Source organism: Corvus cornix, chromosome 1, assembly GCF_000738735.6.
Source record: "Corvus cornix cornix isolate S_Up_H32 chromosome 1, ASM73873v5, whole genome shotgun sequence".
NCBI lineage: Eukaryota > Metazoa > Chordata > Aves > Passeriformes > Corvidae > Corvus > Corvus cornix.
In genome coordinates this window covers 15,839,779-15,861,490 of record NC_046332.1, presented here as the reverse complement: position 1 = coordinate 15,861,490, position 21,712 = coordinate 15,839,779, and the positions used below count along the sequence as shown (strand labels likewise).

Below are 21,712 nucleotides of genomic sequence, written 5' to 3'. Positions count from 1 at the left end.
CTGTAGACATAAGAAACACACATAACTCTAAGAAACTTAAAGTATAATCTCATTACAGTAAATCACATCAAGGTTACAAAGACTAGACAGGACACTAAATCATCCACTCTGGTTTAAAAGTCTTTCTATTAAAAAAGAGAAACCTATTATATGTGTTTCCAGTCAATATGAAAAGCCAATGGTGGCCGGTTGTCAGCATTTCTACTCCAGTTGACTCATTCAGATGCAAACAGTTGAACAGAAATCTCAGTGTCAAACCAAGGCAAATTCCAATTTTTAGTTCAAGAAGGACTCCTGAATATGTCTCAACACATTTGTTATCTGGTGGCAGCACAGGAGCAACAGACAGGATTTCAGATGAATGCTTTTGCCAGCTGTGCTTGTCTAGGGGCCGGAAGGCATTTCTGCCGGAAGTCGGCTCTGTGATTCCATGGCATCCCTGCAGGAATCTGATCCAGAGGCTGCAGCCCACTCCATGAGACCACAAGCTACCACTCCATATTACTGTTCATCCAGATACAAGGAGATCATCCTGTAATCATAAAGCTACAGGCACAAGGAAGTCTAATATATCACCTCTAAGGCAAGTTCAAACTGCCCTGTACACTCAGCTATGGTAAAACCTTCCTCTAAATAAACTTTATCATCCTTCCTTGGGTTAGGGAGGTTGTTTAAGTCATCTTCCACTGTTAAGTCTTTTTCATGATTCAAGATGTAAAAAAGGAGACTGTGCTCATGTGCTGCTGAAAGTAAAACCAAGAAATTTCAGGGGCAGATGATGAAGAAAAGCCTCTTGCAAGGATTTTTCATTTTCAAGTTTACATTTTGAGGTGTGATGCCTGCAGTTCATATCTATAATCCATTCTGATGGGGTTTTTTTCCCTTATAAGGAGTATTAATGATTTCTTAACAAAAGAAGGGGTTGCAACCCATCTCTTACTGACTTTTGAATGGACTAAACCCCTGGTTTTGTAAGAGCACAGGCAACAATTTCCTAATACAGCGTCTTCAACCAAAACTGCTCACTAGTACTGATGCATTTAAAAACCAGAAAACTGACTACAGAAAAAGAGATCTGTGGCATATAGGTAAAACCTTATAAAATGAAGGCCTTGTTGCTTTTGTAAAATCACAGCTCAGGCCTGTTACTTTGGTTAGAGAAGGACTGTGGGAAAGAGGCATAGCTGAATTAGAGGTAGAAAAACATGCTGCAAGACTATCCTGTGTTCACATAGTGGTGTGTGGTGATTGGTTGAATCAAGTTTGTTGTGCTTTAAAACTATGTAAACAGCTAAGAAACTATATAAAAGAGGCTATGTAGTATTAAGGGTAAGCTTTTGCCCAGAGCAGTTGGTGTGTCTGTATGTGTCATGACTGCCTCAACAGCAACAGAGATCTTTTAAAGTTGCCCACAGATACTGATTCTGGAAAACCAAAGGCCTGTTTCAAAGCTGTTGGAACCCAGAGTGCAGGGAATGTTTCTCTGCCTGTCCTGAGGGGCCCATCCCCCCAGGGAAACAGTTTTTAACCTTCATCCATGGAGAGGGCTGCCAAGGCTTTGGAATGAATTAGAATCTACAACGGTGTGAGTTAGGTGGTAGTATAACACATAGTTTGTTACAGGGTGAAAAATTTAGAGTTTTAGGTTTATTAGTATGGTTAGTAGATGAAGACAAGATGGAGGACTCCTGTCATTTTTCAGGTCTCTTCCTTCTTCTTCACCTACTCCATTTTCTGCAGTGTTGGTAGCACAGAATGATTGGTTAGGAAATGCCGCAGTACAGGGCTACGTGAATAGATAGTTCATTAGGCATTGGTAGAAAAGTAAAAATAATGTACATTCTTGGTGACAATTGGGTGATTTACCTTTAAAAGGGCCTTGAATTTCCAGTATCATGTCTTTTGGTACTTTCTCTGCTTCATGCTATGTCAGCAGCATGTAAATTGCTGATAAGATATAATAAACAATCTGAAGACCAAGAAGATCCAAAAGTCCTGTTTGTCTCTTACTCCTGACAAGGACTTTCTCCCCCATCCAGGGAGGACACGTGGGGATCGAGAACCCACACACAAAGCTAAAACTATGATTAGACTACTTGTGGTGTTTTAAGCATTAGACCATTCTTACAACTCATATAAATTGTGCAAAGTATTCTGCTCTAACCACTAAAAACTCTTCACTGTCCTACCTTTCCCAGCTGGCCCTCAACAAGTACTCATCAGCCGTCAAGATCTCGTTTAATTTCATATCCTTAGCTCATCTGTAGCTGGTTTACATAGCCACTTCAGTGCTTGATGAACACGCAAGTAAATCACTACAGGATTCCTGGTTCAGGCAGATGGTAAATGTTAGGAAAAGTTGAAAGAATCCTTATTCCATACGTTTACTTCAGACCTCAAGTATCTTTTACGAATTCAAGTCCAAATACATTTACTGTTGTGTTCTGTGATTTATGAACTCTGCATCCAGAAATATCACATATGTACCAACATACTGGTGGCCCACTTTTATTGTCTATAACCACCTGTCTTTAATACAAACTATTTTTAAAGCTTATGAAATTGCTTCATTTTTAACTGCTTTCACCTGCTTCTACTTCGACAATCCACCATATGTTTTAGATCTTTTATTCTCTCTTCTGTTCAGACCTCTGCCATATCCCAAATTATATTAAAGTCTCAAAGTTTAATCTCTACTTCAGAAAGCTCTTAAGGGAAGAAGTCAGTAAAATAATGGTTTTTACACATCACATCCAACTGTCTTGCACAGGCTGAAATGTGGAACAATTTAAGTATCATATTACATCTCATTTGGCAAATCTAAGTAAAATTCCAAACCTAGTTTGGAATCATGTTACATAGCCTTAACTTTCCAAATGGTTCAGAACTTTAAGAACCAGTAATATCTGCAGCTTTATAAGCTAAATTAGGACACATACGCTTTAATTATCACAAAATGGTTTGTGTTGGAAGGTACCTTAAAACCCACCTAGTTCCAACCCCCTGCCATGGGCAGGGACACTTCTCACTAGACCTGGTTGCTTCAAGCCCTATCCAACCTGCCCCTGCAGACTTCCAGGGATGGGGCAGCCACAGGTTCTCTGGGCAACCTCTGCCAGGGCCTCACCACCCTCACAGGTGTCATGGGTTAGCAAGCACAGTCCCAGAAGTGATGTTCTTGCAAAGGGGTGCTTACAGCTTCCTGTGACCTGACAGAACCTATCAGCTGGCCAGCTTGAATATGGACAATTCTTTGAGCCACTTAAAGTTGTGACCGCCTCTGTGATCCACACTTAAGAATAGGAATCCCCTCCCTTCCCCCCCCCAGCTCTGACTCATTTCCAGTGCTGGGACAGGTGGCTGTGGGCCCCGTGCGGGGGCCAGAGGGCCCGGCCCAGGCCCTGCTCAGGCCAGGCCACGGCCATCCTGGAGCCGATGGGCCCTGCTCCACCCTCAGAAACCCCCCCACAGCCCTGCTGTGGGCAGCCGGAGCGGCTCGGCTTCCCCCCCCTCCACTGTGGCCAAGATTCAGCTGAAGCTGCACCACTGTCCAGCAAAGAGCATGTGACCAACAGCAATAAGCCTCATTCCAGCTGCAAGGCCTAGGTGACATTAACCCTTTTAGTGCTGTGAAGAGCCGAAAACCTGAGGGAAGAGAAAGAGGAGATGCTTAAAGCTGAAATTCTGTTGTGAAGCTATGATATGTCAGAGTACCCATTGTAATTTCATGAAGATATGGGGGGTGGAGTGTTCAGCTCGTAAGCAAAAGCACCTGTGCTGAGATAGGCAGATGCTGACGCAGCTGTAATTTCATGAGAAGTTTGAACAGGGAGAGATGGACCAGATGAGGACTTTTGCTCCAAATGGGAAAGGAGAAAACCTCAGTTCCTAGAGATGCTCCCAGAGATAGTCCTAAAGATGAAGATGAGGAAGACCCTTTGCTCCTGGGGAAGGAGAAGGGCCTCTTTTCTTAGAGATGAAATGCTCCCAGAGATGGGTGAAGAGAACTTTTGTTTCTGAACGGCTCAACCTTAAAATTTTACCCCAGTAATTTCAAGAGTGGACCCTCAAAAGCAGTTGTGGGAAAAGCTGCAAGTCGGGGAAGGGACTCGCATGCGAGCAGAGAAGCAACCTGGGTGGCTGTCTCGTTGTGATGATGTTTTCATAGCACGGTCAAGAGAGACTCCTCTTCCTAAATGGACTGAACAAGGTTATTATGGAAGTGGTAAACAGACTTAACATCTCAAAGGTTGTCTTTTTACATTGCCACTGGGAGAAGGGAGAAAGGTGGGGGAAGGAGAAGTGCTCTGAAGGTGTAGTATAATATTTTTTCTTCTTTCAGGTCTGTTAATAAACTTCTTTATATTCTTTTAAGTTTGGTGCCTGATTTGCATTTCTCCTAATTCTTATCTCACAGAAGGTAAATGTAGGAACCCAGAGTGCCAAGAATATTTCTCTGCCTGTTTTCAAGGGTTCTTACCCCCCTGAACAACACTGTTTTAGCTTCAAACCTTGGAAAAAATGACCAACAGTCAGACAAGAACTAGAAAATACGGTGGTGTGAATTAGGTGATAGATTACTATGTAAGATTGTCACAGGGTGAAAATTTTAGAGGTTTTGGGCTTCTCTTTGTAGTACATAGATAAGAGTAAAAAATATCAAAATGGAGGATTGTTGTTGTTCTCTAAACCTTCTTCTTCTTCTACTACTCCATGTTCTGCAGTAAAAGTAGTTTGGAATGATTGGATAGAAAATTCCGCAGTTCCTAGCCGTGTTACTGAATAATTGGTAGGAAAGTGAAAATAATGTAGGTTTTTAGTAACTATTGGTTAAAATATCTTTAAAAGGCTGTGTAAATCTTGATACTTAGCACTCACTCCTGCTTTTCTGTCTTCTATGCTGTACCTGGGTCACGCTAGTGGCTCTGTTCCTCTGATAAGACTTAATAAACAACTATCTGGAAACATTGAAACTAAAGGAAAAGTCTCGGCTTATCTTCAAAACTCCTTGCAAGGACTTTTAGCAAATTCTCTCCCATCAGGAGGGACTTGATTTACGGCACGGTACAGTGTCAGGTAAACAGTAATGAGTATTTTGGACCAAACCACTACAACAGGAAAGAATTTCTTCCCAATATCCCATCTAACCCTTCCCTCTGGCAGTGGGAAGCCATTCTCTCTTGTCCTGTCACTCCAGGCCCTTGTCCAAAATCCCTCTGTAGCTCTCCTGGAGCCCCTTTATCCACTGGAAGGGGCTGTCAGGTCTCCTTGGAGACTTCTGTTCTTGAGGCTGCCTCCAGAGCAGAGGGGCTCCAGCCCTTGGAGCACCTCTGTGGCCTCCTCTGGATTCACTCCAGCAGCTCCACATCCTTCTTGATGTTGGACCCCAGAGCTGGAGGCAACTCTGCAGGTGGGGTCTCACCAGAGTGAGACACAGGAGCAGAATTTCCCACTCCACTGCTGCCCATGCCATGATATCGGCCCAGCACATGGGGGCTTCTGGGTGCCAGCGCATATGGACAGGGTATGTTCAGTTTCTCATCTACCCACTTTCCTTCTCCTCAGGGCTGCTCTCAATCCATTATCTACCCAGCCTGAACTTGTGCTTGGGATTGCTACAATCCCAGTGCAGCACCTTGCACTTGGCCTGACTGAACTTCACAAAGCTGGCACAGGCCCACCTCTTCAGCCTGTCCAGGCTCCTCTGCATGCCATCCCTTCCTTCTAGAACCACACAGCTTGGTGTCATTGGCAAACTCCATCTCACTGTCCATGTCATTGACTAAGAAGTTAAACAGTGCTGGTTCCAATCCCAAATCACGAGCACACCAATCATCACTGCTGTCCATTTGTACATCAAGACATTACCCAGTATTTAACTGCCAATCAGAATCTTAGTTCAAAGATTAAATGAAGCTGACACCACTGCATTTTCACATCACCATATTTACACTATCTTTGATACTTCCTTCCCAACTGCATCAAATTTGTCAGATAACAAACTCAACCTCGCTTTTTCTTTCACTTCTCATTTTCAAGGACAGTAAGCAGAATGACTGCAGGGAGGTGGCTGCAGAGCAGACTTGGCAGAATGCAGCTGAAACCCAGTTATTCACTATTTTACAGATAAAGAACTGATGTAATATTTGTGACTGTAAGTCACTGGTGTCATACCAGAGTCATCTGTGAGATCTAGGGGAACAAATGTGCCTCACACAACACTATTAAAAATGGGTTAGTTAAGGAAAAAATGAGTTTCAAGCTTAAGACCATGGATACTATACAAGACTCTACACAAGGTGTTGGGAGTTGTAGGAGTTCTCCTTTTGATTTTTTTTTCTCTTAAGGAATTTTCCCCCATACATGTTGCTAGGAGACAATGACTGGATACTTAAGAGAGACAAAAGATACGGCCACAGCTCAGTGGAGGGGTGCAGCTGGCTACGCTCTTTTACCTGGGGTTCCTTGTGGAAGGCAGAGATGTTGCAAGATTTGGACTGGGAAAATGAGGTTGAGTGCAACCCCTAGCTCTCTTGTTCTCTCAGCATTTGGAGGGGAGAGAGGCTGCAGTCACTGTGGGGAGAATTCATCACCACCACGGGGTTCTGCCTTCTGCTGCCTTTCTTCTACCATGACTGGAACTCTGCTCGTGGGAGAGGCTATTGCACTGGGAGCTTGTTAACACCCTACCTCACTAAAAGAGGGACTTTTCACCATCTGCTTCAGTGCCTCAGAGGAAAAACCCCAGGATCCTGAGCCTGCCTTTCCCTGCCCTGTTGGAAGCTGGGCCACCACTGCCCCACCCCCACCATTCTTTTGCCACTGCACAGAATCTTTGCTACACTGTAGCTCTGCACTCCCTGCCTCCCGAGAGGTCCCGTGGCTCCCACTACAGCTGTGGAGTTTGATACATCTCATCTACCACCCGGGATTTTGTGCTCATTCCTGCCATTCCAGCTTGCTGTTTCCGAGGGTCCTGCTGGGGTTCCAGGATCGGCTGCCCCAAAGGGTTTGTGAAGCCTTTCTTCCATCCCTTCCTGGCTCAGCCAAGCCGCCATTACTGTGTGCTCCCCGAGCTTGCGCCACAGCGCCCCCTGCAGGCGCGGGGAACCATCGCACCCACCCTGCCTGGCCGGGAGCCAACAGCGCCCCTGCTGGCTGTAAGCGGAACTGCACCGAAGGGGAAAGGGTCCGACAGCCGAGAGAGGCTGGCACTGGGTTCCTGGTTCTGTTTGTTATTACTGGCATAGTTATTGTTTTTTGTTTGCCTTGTTATATATACTAGCAAAGAACTGTTATTCCTATTTCCCATATCTTTGCCTGAAAGCCCCTTAATTTCAAAATTATAATAATTTGGAGGGAAGGGGGTTACATTTTCCATTCCAAGGGAGGCTCCTGCCTTCCTTCACAGGCACCTGTCTTTCAAACCAAGACACCAGGATAGGACTAAGCAGCACAAGCCAGATAAGATAATGGCATAAAAAAGTCACAAGTTCTTGCTTGATATGTCTGAAGTATGAGGAGTGTACAAAAAAAGGTTTAAATATTTACTGAAGTTTGAGTTATTTCAGCCTCACCTCCTTCTGGGGTCTGCAAGGGGGGCAGGCAGGGGAGGAAAGAACTAGTATTTTTCCTCCAATCTCACCACATCCTGTTTGCTCATTCTAATGGAATGTCGTATCCAGAGGAGTAAGCCTGTGTTATTTTTAAGTCCTGGGGCTTCTCTGAACCAGGAGAAATTAAACCCTGAAAGCCTTTTAAGTGAGAAGGACCACCGCTGTCCAGACAGCTCACTTGAAATCACAATTCCCCAGGACACCTCAAATCAAATACCAGGACAAATAGGCTGCTCAAGAGCCACAAGCACCAAAATATCCAGCATTCCCAACATCTTAGCACTCCACCTGAAGATCAAGGCGCAAGAAGCTTTGGCTGCATAGCTTTAAAACCTGTTTCCTTCTCAGATAAGCTGCACCACAGCTCTATCAGCTTCAGAGCAGAGACTGCACAGATCTTCCACAGAAGACCCAAAATTAAATTAAAAGGCAGAGAAAAGGATTACAAGCATGCATTTTGCTTGTAATTACAGATTAAGACATCTGTTAACATTATGAGTTACAAATCATAAGAAAATTCAAATACTATATGGTTTTGAGTTCCTACTTAACAGAAAAAGCTACACTTTTAAAACAAATTTGATGACAAAAATACAGAGTGCCATAAGGAAAAAGCATATCCCCATTCAAGCTTTGTACAATACATAGATAATTAGTTTACTAGGAAAAGAAAACATTAGTTTATGAAATGTATTTTCAAAATGCTTTTCTGAACAGTTTAGATGATAATAATCAAAAGCAGAAGCATCTTTCTGTGACAAGTGTAACTGCTGTGACATTGCTCCTGGGGAATGCACGATAGCTCCAATATGTACAGACTTTGGAGAGAAAATAAAAACAAAGACCCAGATTATGAAAGTCAGGCAGTTCCTGAAAAGACAGTCACCACTTTGTACAAGAGGGTATCATTCTATTGCTTCAGCAAATCATTTCTAACACCTCAAAACCACAGAAAAGAATCCATGGAGCCAGTGACACTGATGGCTTTTTGTAAATTGGGCATTCCCATGACATATTTCAGCTTGGATTTGAGGCTTGCACCATACAAGCCACAATGGATGTCAGAACACATGGACTATCTCTAAGGACAGAGCAGACAACCTTGCTGTCAGAACTTTAAATCTCACTGCCACTGAAGGATCACTTTTAACTAGAAGACTCTTCAAGTCCCTGCTTATTTAAAAAAATGAAGTAATGTTTTGAAAAAAAAAAAATCTCAACAGGAGCATAGTGTTCCAATGGGAGTAAATTAAGACTAGTATGTCTTCACAGAAACATTTCTCAGCTGGTCTCAGATGTCTGGGGTCAGTGGTCTCATCTACTGCAGTAAACAAAATCTGCTTTCTCAGACTGGCCAGGAGCATGTAAAAACTTCTAGTTCCCAGAAACAGTGTTAACAGTATCTAAATTTATTAAACAACACCTGATCTAATTCTTAATCTATACACAGCAATATCTGCTGACTCAATGAAGGCAAAAGCATTATTTTGCTAATCAAGAATCAAATAAGCCAGGATTCTGGCTAAATATCCTCAAGAATTGTAGAATGTAAAAATACAGTTCAAGATAAGTTCATGGCAAAAAGCATTCTTTAAGCAATACGCTAAACCCTTAACACACACTCAATCTACCCCAAAGAATCAACTTTTCTTTGATAGCTATTAGAGTTCTCAAGCAACCATCTCCCTCCATCTAAGTTTGCCAAGATTTCTTCCCAAAGCTGCCATTTCATTATCTCAGCCGAAATACCAAATATGATTAAAGACTTCTCAATTGAGCTGGAAAATCTTAACATCGGTGAAAAGTTAATTCTTCACATGCTTGTGTTGTGATTTTTCAGACTGCTTTGTTTGCAAGTAACTTATCTATTACCAGGCACAGAGCAATAACCACTTTAGTGGTGTTGTACTAAGTCTACTGCAGCTGAAATCCTGATTTTCCCATTCTTCCAAACTGGAGTAAGGACACAATAAGGAGGATCACTGTCATGGTTGTTATTATAATTATGCTCATTTAACAAGTGGATTGCAAATGCACCAAAATTATCCATAGGCCAGTTCAGCAACACTTATCTCCACTTATTCACAAATCCACCTTGCCACACTTAAAAGACATTAAAGATAATGCATTGAGAAAGATAATTTGGAGGCAGTTTTGGAGCAGAACTGGCAAGGAATCCTGTATCTTTGCTTTATTCAGACGCCTGAAATTTCTTACATCAGAACTTCCACTGTCAGTAACTCAGTTTTCATAGTTTAACACTGTGTGAACCACACACAACAAACCACACACTGCTCAGTTTTCCTGAGAATGCAAATGAGTAGGTCTAAAACACACCATTGTACCAAAAATAACTGCTTGAGTATGTGCAGATTCAAAATATGTCCTGCTTGACTTACTTAACCTGAATTTCTCCTTCTCTGGAATTTGTTTCCCTAAACTAATGAAAAGCACCCTAAACTGGAGTAATCCAGTCTGTTAAGGTTTGAGTTCAAGGTTCAGTCAATAAACTGTGGAGATACATCAACATTCCCCACACGGAAAGGTGCTGCAGACCTTGTACATCAACTTTAGCTGTGTTAGGATAAACTTACTCAATGCTTTGCAACCTTAAGGAATCCAGAACCACTCTGAAGACCCAAGAAGGGCACCTGTGGTTCATGCTTGATACACTCTTCAGTTGCAACAAGTCTGCACCATCCCAGTGGAGGGTGACCTGTTTTTTTTTATTTATACATTTGCCCTTCCCACAAGGGCTACAGCAATGAAATCAAACTAGCCTTTAAAGTATCAGCACCTAGAGAAATCAAACATCAAGACAAAAACTGACTAATCACTGCAATTTTCTGGCATGCTTGAGGTGCTCAATAATGATCAAGCTGAGCTGCAGAAAAAGACAAATTTGAGGTATAACTCCACATCATAGAAATACTTTCCAGGAAATTACTTCAGGAACAAACCTATCCCCTTTAGTTACTATTATTATTCAGTTGTATTTTGATCCTGTTTTCTATGAGGACCCAGTATGGCAACAGACAGATGTTTCTTATTTTAATGACAACAGAAGGTATTTAGACAGGACAAGTAACCCAAGGTAGCATCCTCAATTTCACTCCCCCTTATATCATTTCATACAACTTTTGGTTCCTGAGGTACATCAAAGTAATAAAACAACTGCAAAGATGTCAGATGCCTCAATGCATATGCCCAAGACTTGCATGGTAGCTGTTTGAACCATTTGGCCTTTGCTGTCTGTATTTGTCAGGCAGAGTGAAAGAAAAAAAAAATCTTTCTATAAACTACAAAATGCCAAGGAAACCTTTGCAGTTGTTTACTGTTACCTCAGATCAACTAATGTCAAATATTCCTGCAAAAAATGCGCCAGACTAGATCAGGTTTCTTCCATGACAGTCCAGGTCCTGTTTCATTACCTTTAAATTTTATATTTACTTTTGACCTTTATAACATTGAATAGCAACAAGTTCAATATTTAAACATATGACAAAAAAAATAGCCCTTCCTGGAGATCAGACAACTCTGCAATGTCTTTAAGTGCTCCAGTAGATATGCTTGCAAATGACAACGTTCTTGCTACCTTTTAAATATAAAACCTTTTTAGGCATTGATGCCATTTTCTTCCCTTTCATTTTTTTCCCCAACCTGAAGTATGACACTGAGGTGGCCACTTTCATACTACTGCTCCTACTAGTCCTCCCTTAACACATTTTGGTGGGAAGAAGTTGTAGCATCAGTCAGATTGTGTGTACTATTTGATTTCTCTGTACTATTATTACAGAGAAATAATGTTAGTAAAACTATTTCTTGAAACGGCTTCCAGTTCCAAGTTACCTAGCAGGGAAGTTAAGAGTCCTTGAAAATCTTTTAAGAGACATAGTAGGAATGACAGTGCAAAAGTTCAACATAAATAACTGGTCTGAATGTGCATTTCACTTGTCCAGATATACAAAGCATACCTGAGAGGTGATTAAACTTAAAAAAACTTTTTTTTTTTTCTTAGAGGGATACATATATATTTCCAAGCTGTTTATATTAAAAAATACCATAACATGAGCAGCAACACCAACACAGAGAATGTCACAAAGTATGTCTCACTCCAGACATAACAATCCCTATTTTGCCCTAAACTGGGAGCCATTCTTTATTAAAAATCTGGGAGCAGACTAACAGAAGCATTAAATACAGGGCTTGAGAGACACAGTACCAGAACATATCAGAAATAGTTTCATCTCAGCATTCTCACTATGTTGCTGAGCATGTGATGAAGTGTTAGGTTTCAGTTCCACCAGAACAGTGCCAAAGAATTTAGGTGATTTATTCTGCAAACATGCTTGTTCATCACTGAAGAGAGAAACATGTTGCTGTCTAAGTAGCTTAAATTTGGGAGTTACATATCAATAGAATCATAGAATCATTAAGGTTCTTAGATCTCTAAGAACATCCCAAACCCAACCCCTCGTCCAGCACTGCCAAGGCCACTACTAACCTATGTTCAAGTGCCACATCCACATGGCTTTTAAATCCTTCCAGGGATGTTGACTCTACCCCTGTACCAGACTGTACCAGGGCTGGACAACATTATCAAAGAAGAAATGTTTCCTAATATCCAACCTAAAACTTCTCTGGCACAATTTGAGGCTGTTTCCTCTCATTCTGTCATTTGTTACCTGGGAACAGAAACCCCCACCTGGCTGCACCCTCCTGTGGAGTTGTAGAGAGTGAAAAGGTCCCCTCCGCACCTCCTTTTCTCCAGCCTGAGCTTAGCCAGCTCCTTCAGCCTCTCCTGGTGCTCCAGACCCTTCCCCATCTCTGTCCCCTTCTCTGGGCATGTTCCAGCTCCTCAATGTCATTCTTGTTGGGAGAGACTCAGGATTGGAGGTGCCTCACCAGTACCTGGCACAGGGGGACAGCCACTGCCCTGGGCCTGATGCCACACCACTGCTGGTACAGGCCATGTGCCATTGGCCTCTTGACCACCTGGGGACACCTGGGCTCATGTTCAGCCACTGTCGATCAGCACCCCCAGGGCCCTCCCCAGCTTTCCAGCCACTCTGCCCCAAGACTGCAGCGTTCCATGGGGTTGTGGTGACCCAAGGGCAGGATACAACCCTTGGCCTTCTTGAACCTCATACAACTGGCCTTGTCCTACCAATGCAGCCTGTCCAGATCCCTCAACAGAGACTTCCTGCCCCCTCCAGCAGGTCAACACTCCTGCCAAACACGGCATCTTCTGCAAACCAACTCAAAGTGCACTCATTGCTTTGAAATCTTTCAGACTCCAGAACTTCAGAGAATTCTTATTTCCTACATACTGCATGCACTCTGGAGATGCTAAAAGGGACCAGGGAAGAAGTGAATTAATGAGAAATTTAGTAAAAATTAGATTCTTGCCTTAGTGTGGTAATTCAAAAAGTCATGAAAATAGACATCATGGGAGAAAACTTAAGAGCATTTTGGTAGTACCAAAATTAGGTTTTGGAATACAAAAGGGGAACAGTTATCGAACAAATTATAAACACTAATATCCCTACAACTACAAGGCTGACCATATACTATATGCTACTGGCAGTCACTCTATACTTCATTCTACATTCAGTACTGTGGTCAGACAAGTGCTAAATTCTCACCACAGCCTCCTACTTCAAAGTCCCAATATAACAGTTATTGTAGCAGAAAAAATTGAAAATTCTCAAGGTCCTCATAGAAGTGACCAGTGACCTGGATCATGCAAGTAAACCAATCTGAATCAAATGAAGCATTTCCCAGAAGTTACTTACCTTGTGAAAGCTCTCAAAATATTTAACCAGCTCAACAGGAGGGCTTAGAAAAGTTGGTAGAGAAACTTGAAAGTGTAGTTAACACCTTTATACAGTTTAACTTTAAAAACAAACACCTGTACTTATGAATTTGCTCAAGTGAAACCCCAACGAACAATTTCTAGAAACTCCTAATAAGGATCTTGGAGAAACCCTGTGTCTTGGTTTTAAGGACAGGCGTCTGCCAAGGAAGGCGAGAACCTTCCTGGGATGGAAAATATGAACCCCTTCCCTCCAAATTATTGTAACTTCAAAATTAAGGAGCTTTCAGGTAAAGATACAGGAAAAGGAATAACGGTTCTTTACTAAAATATATATGTATAACAAGACAAACAAACAGCACCACCAGCAGCAACCACAAACAGAACCAGGAGCCCAGTGCCAGCCTCTCTCGGCTGTCGGGCCCTTTCCCCCTCGGTGCAGTTCTGCTCACAGCCGGCAGGGGGCGCTGGTGGCCCCCAGCTGGGCAGGGCCGGCGCGATGGTTCCCCGCGCCTGCAGGGGGCGCTGTGGCGCGAGCTCGGCCACCTCTCCACATGGTTAAGGGCGCCTCAGCCCGGAGGAGAGAGAGAAAAGGGGCTCCCTTTGCAAACTCCTGGGAAAGAGCCAGTCACAGGGCCACTCTGGATAGCAAAATGGATTGTAGCTTTTCACATAGCAGGAACCTCAGAGCAGCAGGCTGAACAGCAGAGACAAGCACACCCGGGGCGGCAAAACAAAGTGTAGCAAAAACTCCGAAGCAGTGACAGCAGCCACAGGGCTCCGGGTGGATACCAATTGTAGAGTAAAAAGTGTAGCAAAAAAGCCCGAAGCACTGGCAGAAAACATCAGGGCAGGGCAGCGGAAGCCAGGCTTCCACAAGCAGCCAGGAGACACTCCTTTCAGAGAGGGGTCAGGCTGCACTTCCCAGTGAGGCCGGGTGTTGAAAAGGTTCCACTTCAACAGCTGCTCTTTTGAGCAGAGGCTCACCCCCAGAAAGGAGAAGCAGTGAAGGACAAAAAACTCCGCAGAGGCAACGAATCCCCCAGGCAACAGCAGTCCAACACCAAAACCACAGGTGTCTCCACTCCAATCCTGAGAGAGAGAGTGAGAGAGCTGAGCCCAGCCCCTGACCCCCAGCCAATTCTCACGGTATCTGTGCATTTCCCAAGAGAAAAACCCCCAGCTACGAGATAGTAGCAAATTGCAACCCCTCCCCCATTCTGGCCACATCTTTTGTCTCTCTTAAGTATCCATCGTTCCCATCTCTTAGGCAATAAATGGGAGAAAAATTTCCTGAGAGAAAAAAAAAAAAACCAAGAAAAATCCTAACCTCCAACACCCTGCAATAAAAAAAAGCCAAGTAAAATATTTAACCTAATCAATAATGAGAACGCTATGTGTTATAGTAAAGATCAAATATAGAGATTACCTCACTGCAATTACTCAATAATTTATGTTGGAGTTTGAAAAGCTGCTAAAGGACAGGTGACTGAAATAAAGAAATTTAATAATGCATGTTTAACTGCTGTGCTCAACATAATAAGGAGCAAGGGAGAAAAATGATCTATCAGAAAGAAAACTGCAATTTAAGGCAGCTGTCGTAAGACCTTGGGGTTGATAGGATTGTTTCTCCAATAGCTGGGAAGGTAAGATCTCCAGCAGGAGCTAATCCTGAAAAAATCTTGCACAACACAGGTAAATAGCCCAACAGGGATTATAATATTTAGCTAAACTTTCTCCTTTTCAGGAATCTGTTGTGAACTCAAGTATTAAGTCACAAGAGCTTGGAAGGCTGTAGCATGAAGGACTAAACTTTCCAATCTGTCTGAGAGAACAGGAAATTGAATTAATCTTTATACAGCCACACACAAGGACCTCTACTACTCTGAAATTTGTTTTCAATATACAGATGTTCTAGTTTGCAACTCTTTTCAAAGTGATGTACAGGCAGGAGTATGACCATCTGCTTCAAGAACTACACTGAAGCAAAACAGGTCAATGTTCTATTAAGGTACCTAAGGAAGTGTGTGTGGATAAGTTATTAAAATGGTATCAAAACTACTTTACAAGACATAATTACAGAATTAGTGGCAATTACTGGTTAAGATTCATAGTTGTATTTTATGTTGTCAAAACAGGAAGACCTCAGCAAGTTTAAATTTTAAAGCAAATTACCTTGCCTGTCCTGCCAAAAGTCACTAACCTTCAAAGAGAAATCAGACACTTTCAAGCATCCCAATCCTGTCAACTAGGCACAATAAAACCCTTTCATCTTGATTTGGATTATGAGGAATTAGTTAAAATGTTGTAATACTTTTGACTGCATATTTCCAAAGAGAAGAATTTGCCTTTTCACAGCTTCCTGTCAAGAGAGTCAACTACTTTCCAAAAGTTCATTTCTCCTCAGTCATTTCCTTTGCTCCTTTTTCAAACTTTTGTGGAAAAACGAAGTTATTGGCGCTGCAAGCCTGACTGCAGCCACCTATAAACATACAGGGTCACAGTATCCCAGAATGGTTTGAGTTGTTAAGGGTCTTCAAGCTCATTTCAACACAAGCCCCTGCCAGGGCAGGGACACCATCAACTAGACCAGGTTGCTCCAAGCCCCATCCAACCCGACCTTGAACACTTCCAGGGATGGGTAGTCCATAAACTCTCTGGGCAAACTGTGCCAGTGCCACTGAATGGAGCAGTTGGCCTTCCACCGATGGTCAGTGTTCAGTTCCTGGGAATTCAGTGGCTTCAGGCAACAAAGTGAACCTTAACCAATAATTGCCACTAATTTCATATTAGAGCACACAGGTGCAAAGACAGCGGGAAAATAGGCAAAGTTCCAAAACGCAGAAGACATTCAGGGAGTGAATTTAAAGACAGCAAGATAGTTTCCTAGAAGGAAAACAATAACAGTGTAGCTACATGTTCAAAGACAGTGATTACAGAACAAATGAAAAGCTCTATACTGAATATTCAGTTGATTTATAGTAGGCAGCAGGTTACTGTGCTTTTTCAATTGATTAAAAAATTCTGTGTTAAAAGAAAGCTATTTGTTTTCTCCCACTTATCAACCACTACTCCAGCACTAGCAGCAGCTCTCCAGTGAGGCTACACTTGGTATCTGCAGTTCATTCCCATAGCCAGTAGCAAAACACGGAAGGCAAGTTTTCCAAACAGAAGCCAAAACTCATGAAACACTAAAAAACACTATTTAAGTTTTTCTAGCATTACTGGATACCAAATTAAACCCATATATGTGCCAACAGACCCAGAATAACAAAGCTGAGTTACTCTATTGCATTCCAGAATTCCAACAAGAGAAACTCAACGACTGTTCCACGGCTACTGAAAACAGTAACTTCAAATTCCATATCACCTCAGACTACCCAAAACTGTTTAAGGTGGGTTTTTTTGGTGTTGATTTGTTGTTTTGAACAAAGTACATCAGTGTGTTTATAACATACTCACTCTCGCTCTTTCTCCGTCAGTTTGTCATTGATATTATCTTTGATTGTAGACCGGGAGCCCTTGTGAATTATAGGATACCTGAGTGGCACTTGTAAGAAGAAGGATATCATGGAAACCAGGTGAGCGGTATAGCCCAGGGCAACAGCAATGCTTCCATCATCTTTTGCTGTCAACGATGAAAAGATTCCATTATTAATTGTATTCACTGAAACCTAATATTCATCTTTATTGCTCAGAGAATGACAATTAATGCAGCTCTCAGAAGTCAGAACTCAAGAACAGGAGGCCTGGAGTCATTTTGGAGGGCTTTGCAAGTGTTTGCACTTCACTGTGTTGTGTTTGCCTCTTGTGACCAGGCACAGAAAATGAGTGATGGCTTGTTCTGCAAATTTTACTTTCAAAGCTACACTGCCTGGATGGGGGAGAGTAAAGAAGAGATGGGAAAAGCAAAACAAAATTCCCAAGACAAAAGTTCAAGTATTAAGCTTTCTGCATTTCTCTAGATGGATTTGACACGTCTGCGTGGGATCAGGGCAAATCTGCATTTTCCTTAACTTTATTCACGAGTGAGATCAGTTAGAGAGACACCAACCCCAAGCTATGAACTCTGTTCTCTGCCAATAATTGGAAAAACTTAAGATTAACCCATTGTTTTAAAGTAACATTTTCAATTTGATATTTAAGATTTCAACCTTAAGCTTCACCTGCCAGGAATACACATAGGTTTTGCGATTCAAACTACATCTTTTGGCTATATAAAGGCTTTTCCTTTCTCTTTTCTTTATTTTTAATTCTTTTTAAGGGATACAAACAGCATAATACTCATCCCTTCTGATGTATCCATGAAACCAGCGAAACAGAGGACCTTCAAGAAAGCTTATAATGATATTCAACAACCCTACTGAGCTCATGACAGAGCCTATCATGCTATACATATTTAAGTTACACCTCTTTCAGAATGGATTTTGTAAAAAAGCTTCAAAATTCGCAGCAAAACTGGCTTTTTAGGGATTTTTTTTTTTTTTATCCTTCAGACGCCTGATTTTTTAAAAAATAGTATCTACTGAGTCTGAGATAAGACCCCTGCCAGACAGCTGGGTTTCAAATTTAACTGCCTATTTCACTAAATTGAATGCTTAGTACTTCTTCCTCAAAATACAATATTTCTAGAGACTTGGAGAAAGAATTAGTAATTCTTTTGCAATGAATTAATACCAGGAAACTGAAAATGGGCCAGAAGATGGCACACCACTGATTCCTCGAGAGTTAGCAAACTGAGTTCATTACCACATTTAGTGCAATCCGGGAAACAAAGCAATAGACTGATTTTTGTCCTACTGACAAATTAATTTGTTTTAAAGATTACTCCTCCAATATTCTAGCATCCGATATACATATTATTAGTACAAGTTAATTACTATGGGGTGGTTTTAAAGAGTTAGACAATTAATGGAGGTTTTCGCTCAAGAAACCAGAGTGAACAAGTACTGGGGGCAAGAAATCCTCAGGGGGATTTTAATGAATTTCCAGTTCACGTCAAACATTTGTAGATGAATGCATGCAGTTACCTGTGCAACTTTTATACAGGCAGGCACAGGATATATTTGCTTCTGCAGTAGGATGAGGGTTGACAGTTAAAGTAGAAGGTCACTTGCAATGTACTCCATACCGTCAGATAGGTTCAAAGTCTTTTTTTGCAAGGTATTTATTTGGCAAGTTCACCAGCAACTACAGCAAACCAAATGGGGCTTCATGCCTGTTGCCCCGCCAAGATTTATGGACTAAAGGCAGCTCCAATGGAATTTTAGGTCAGACACTAATATTTTCCAGAATCACTGAGTTTGGAAGGCACCTCTGGGAATGGCACAGTCCTCACCTCCGGGTTAGAGCAGTTTGCCCACAACAGGTTACCCAGGACTGTATCCATCTGGGTTCTGAGCATCCCCAAGGATGGAGACTCCCCTGCCTCTCTACGTAACCTGCTCCAGTGTTTCAATATGGAGTCTTAGAACACAGACGTGCTTTACTAAGAGTCAACAGAAACCTCCTTTGCTTTAGCTAGGAAGTAGCAATAAATGATTCCTAAGTTTTCTTCTAGTCTAGATCTTTCTCGTCAAAAATTTGGACTCCAAGCTATTGCTACCAGTTTTCTTAATTTTACGAAGTTTAGCAGCAGCATTAAATGTAACAACTACATTAAGCATATGCGGCTACCTTGAAAGTCTTCAGAATTAGGAAGCTTGACTCCACAAACAAAGTAATCCTTTTGGTTATTCTGTAAATTTAAAATCAACAGCGGAAAGTGAGACTGGAACAATAACATCCAGAACACAAAAACCTGCATGAAACACAACAACAAAGCTAACAAACAATAAAATAAAAATAAAAAAACCCCTAAATATTCAACTAAACTTAGAGTGACTGACACAGTATTTTAATCCACATCTCACATAGTTCAGAAAATAAATGCAAATTTTTAAAGGGTGAGGAGCTTCATATTAATTTGTTATATAAAAGATTTTGAAGCTCAACATTTTAACATGTTTCTGTGCACTCAGCTAGCCTACTATCAGGGTTACTTTATGTAATTGTACACAAAATGGAAAACATCCATTAAATTATAGTTATTCTATTTTTATAGAGGAGACTGTGTAAGAGGTGCTGGCATAAGTTGCCTCCCTGTAAAGTTTGTAATCTAAGGGCCAAATGTAAGAAAAAGCTGAAATAAACAGGATGAGCAAAGAGAAGATTCTATCACAAACAAAGCATGACATTTGCTTACAGTATAATAAATAGGAAGTCCATTTCACATCGAGCAGATTGTTAGGATGTTGAAAACATACCAAATCAATAGGGTAGATGTAGGATAGCTCCGACAGCAACTGCTTGCATCGAATAGCCTGCTGGGCATTTGTCTTCAAAAACTGTTCTCTTTGGGGAAAGAGATTCCAAAATCATTATTTTCTTCAAAAGCTCCACAGAAAGGTATTAAGTTGTCATATCCCTTCTGCAGCTTTCCAATGATCAGTTCCTATCCTCCAAAAAGTTAGGTAAATCCACCCAAAAAAATAATACTGCACACAAAACTCATTTTTGTTTTCAGGTGTACCATACATTATAGACATATTTTGACTGCAAGAATCAGGGGTTACAAAACTGTGTTACACTAAAACAGACCTAAAAGTCCTATCAGAGTCTACACATACAACCAAGCATCTGTTTCTTCTCTTCTAGGCTTGCCACTGGTAATTATCACTTTAGATATCTACAAATTGTAGCAGGGATGTCTTAAAAAAAGTTTCAGGGCAACATGAGGAAGAATTTGGTGCCAGAAGTCCCATTTTCAATGGCCTACTCTCAACCCTGTCTTTTTTTTCCAGTTACAGAACAAACACAGGTCTTTTTACCTCTTAGCAGTGCATTCCTTTCTTAATTCATGGAGAGATTCATTATGCTCTTCAAGTTTCTGGTATTCGGTCCCAAATGCATTTTCTAAGCAACACGAGGAATCAGGAAAAAGAAAAATAAAGTATTTTCTTAGTTATCCAAAGTTTAAAAAGTAGATACTGACAGAATGCTGGCAATAATCCTCCATTTATTCTTACCGGCCCATTTTCCATATTATGGTCCCAAACTAGAGAATGCCAGCACAGGAGGAGCACCTGTCTTCATCCACTACACACCATTCACCAGCCAAATACAACCCATCAGATTTCATCCTCCTTTAATACCTATTCCTCTCACAATCACACAGTGCAGTAATCCAGTTATATGGTCTTAACACTTGCATAGCCAGAATAAAGTACATAGTAAAAACCATCATTCTTAGACTCAGCTAAGTACTGAAAACAAAAAATCCTGCAGTAAGATCAGACACGTATGTAGTTGGTGACCTCCAAAGAGGTAGTGATACAGCATTTCACTATAGGAGACTTGCCTGGTAAAGGATGATAAGAAGATAACTGAGCATTTCATCTCTCACTTACATATCAAAATATTACGAGGGATTTTTGTCTTCTAACACTTAAAATGGAATCAAAATCACAGGTACAGAAACTTCTCTCATGACATTATGAAGTCCCTTTATCATGGCAATGTTTACTGTACTACACTGTAGTTCTGATTTTCTCATAAAATGTCAGTTAAACACAGATTTAAGATTGCTTTGGAGAGGTGTCATAGTAAGAAGTTATTTAGAGACAAGATACCAGAAATCACTGTCTAAAACTCAGTATAACAGAGAGAGGGAAGAAATTACACTTGGCTGCAAATTTCAGATGAAGAAAAAACACAAGCACATTAGAGCCAGACAATAAAAATAGAAGAGAAACCAGCACTTTCATTTTGGTCAAAAACTAGGCTAAGGTTTCTACACTTACCTCTGTCAAGCAAAGTACTTTTTTGCTTATGCAACAAGGCTACTTCTTGACCAAGGGCCTTCTTCTGTCTCTCCAGTTCATTACGTAGCACCAAGATCTTCAACTGTAAACATTCACTCTCCTTTTTCTGTGGGAAGAAATACAGATTTAAAAAAAAAAAAAAGTTTCTCTGCACAGAAGCAGTTTCATAAAAAGGTGATAGGAGGGAAGGAAAAAACAGGACAAGACTAGCACCTGCCTGACTAAGAACTGAGTTCATAGATTACCACAGGAAACGGATTCCCAAAGACTTTAATCATTTTGCTGCTTTGGAAGGAAAGCAACTCAGCTGTGTGCCACAGTGCTTGTTCCTCCTGTGGGATGCATCTCCTCTCTTGAGCCCAGAGCAAAAATTAAGAGAGGTGCTTCAGCAGGACATAAAAATTGACAGCAGAGCACTA

The 21,712-nt window shown here is 41.4% G+C and overlaps 1 protein-coding gene across 4 annotated transcripts in view; it reads right to left on the bottom strand.

The window, feature by feature from the left end:
* The window catches only part of UVRAG (UV radiation resistance associated), a 100,266-nt gene that overhangs the window by 38,084 nt on the left and 40,470 nt on the right, over positions 1–21,712 (bottom strand). For 3 of the 4 annotated variants that reach the window (XM_039556847.1, XM_019283881.3, XM_039556858.1), the window contains exons 8-12: positions 21,273–21,399; positions 20,301–20,385; positions 19,737–19,824; positions 19,108–19,231; positions 16,894–17,059 (exon numbers count right to left, since the gene is read on the bottom strand). In XM_039556847.1, coding sequence (XP_039412781.1) covers positions 16,894–17,059; positions 19,108–19,231; positions 19,737–19,824; positions 20,301–20,385; positions 21,273–21,399 — 590 coding nt within the window. The remainder of the gene's footprint in view (positions 1–16,893; positions 17,060–19,107; positions 19,232–19,736; positions 19,825–20,300; positions 20,386–21,272; positions 21,400–21,712) is intronic. The other variant, XM_039556853.1, reaches the window with a different exon arrangement.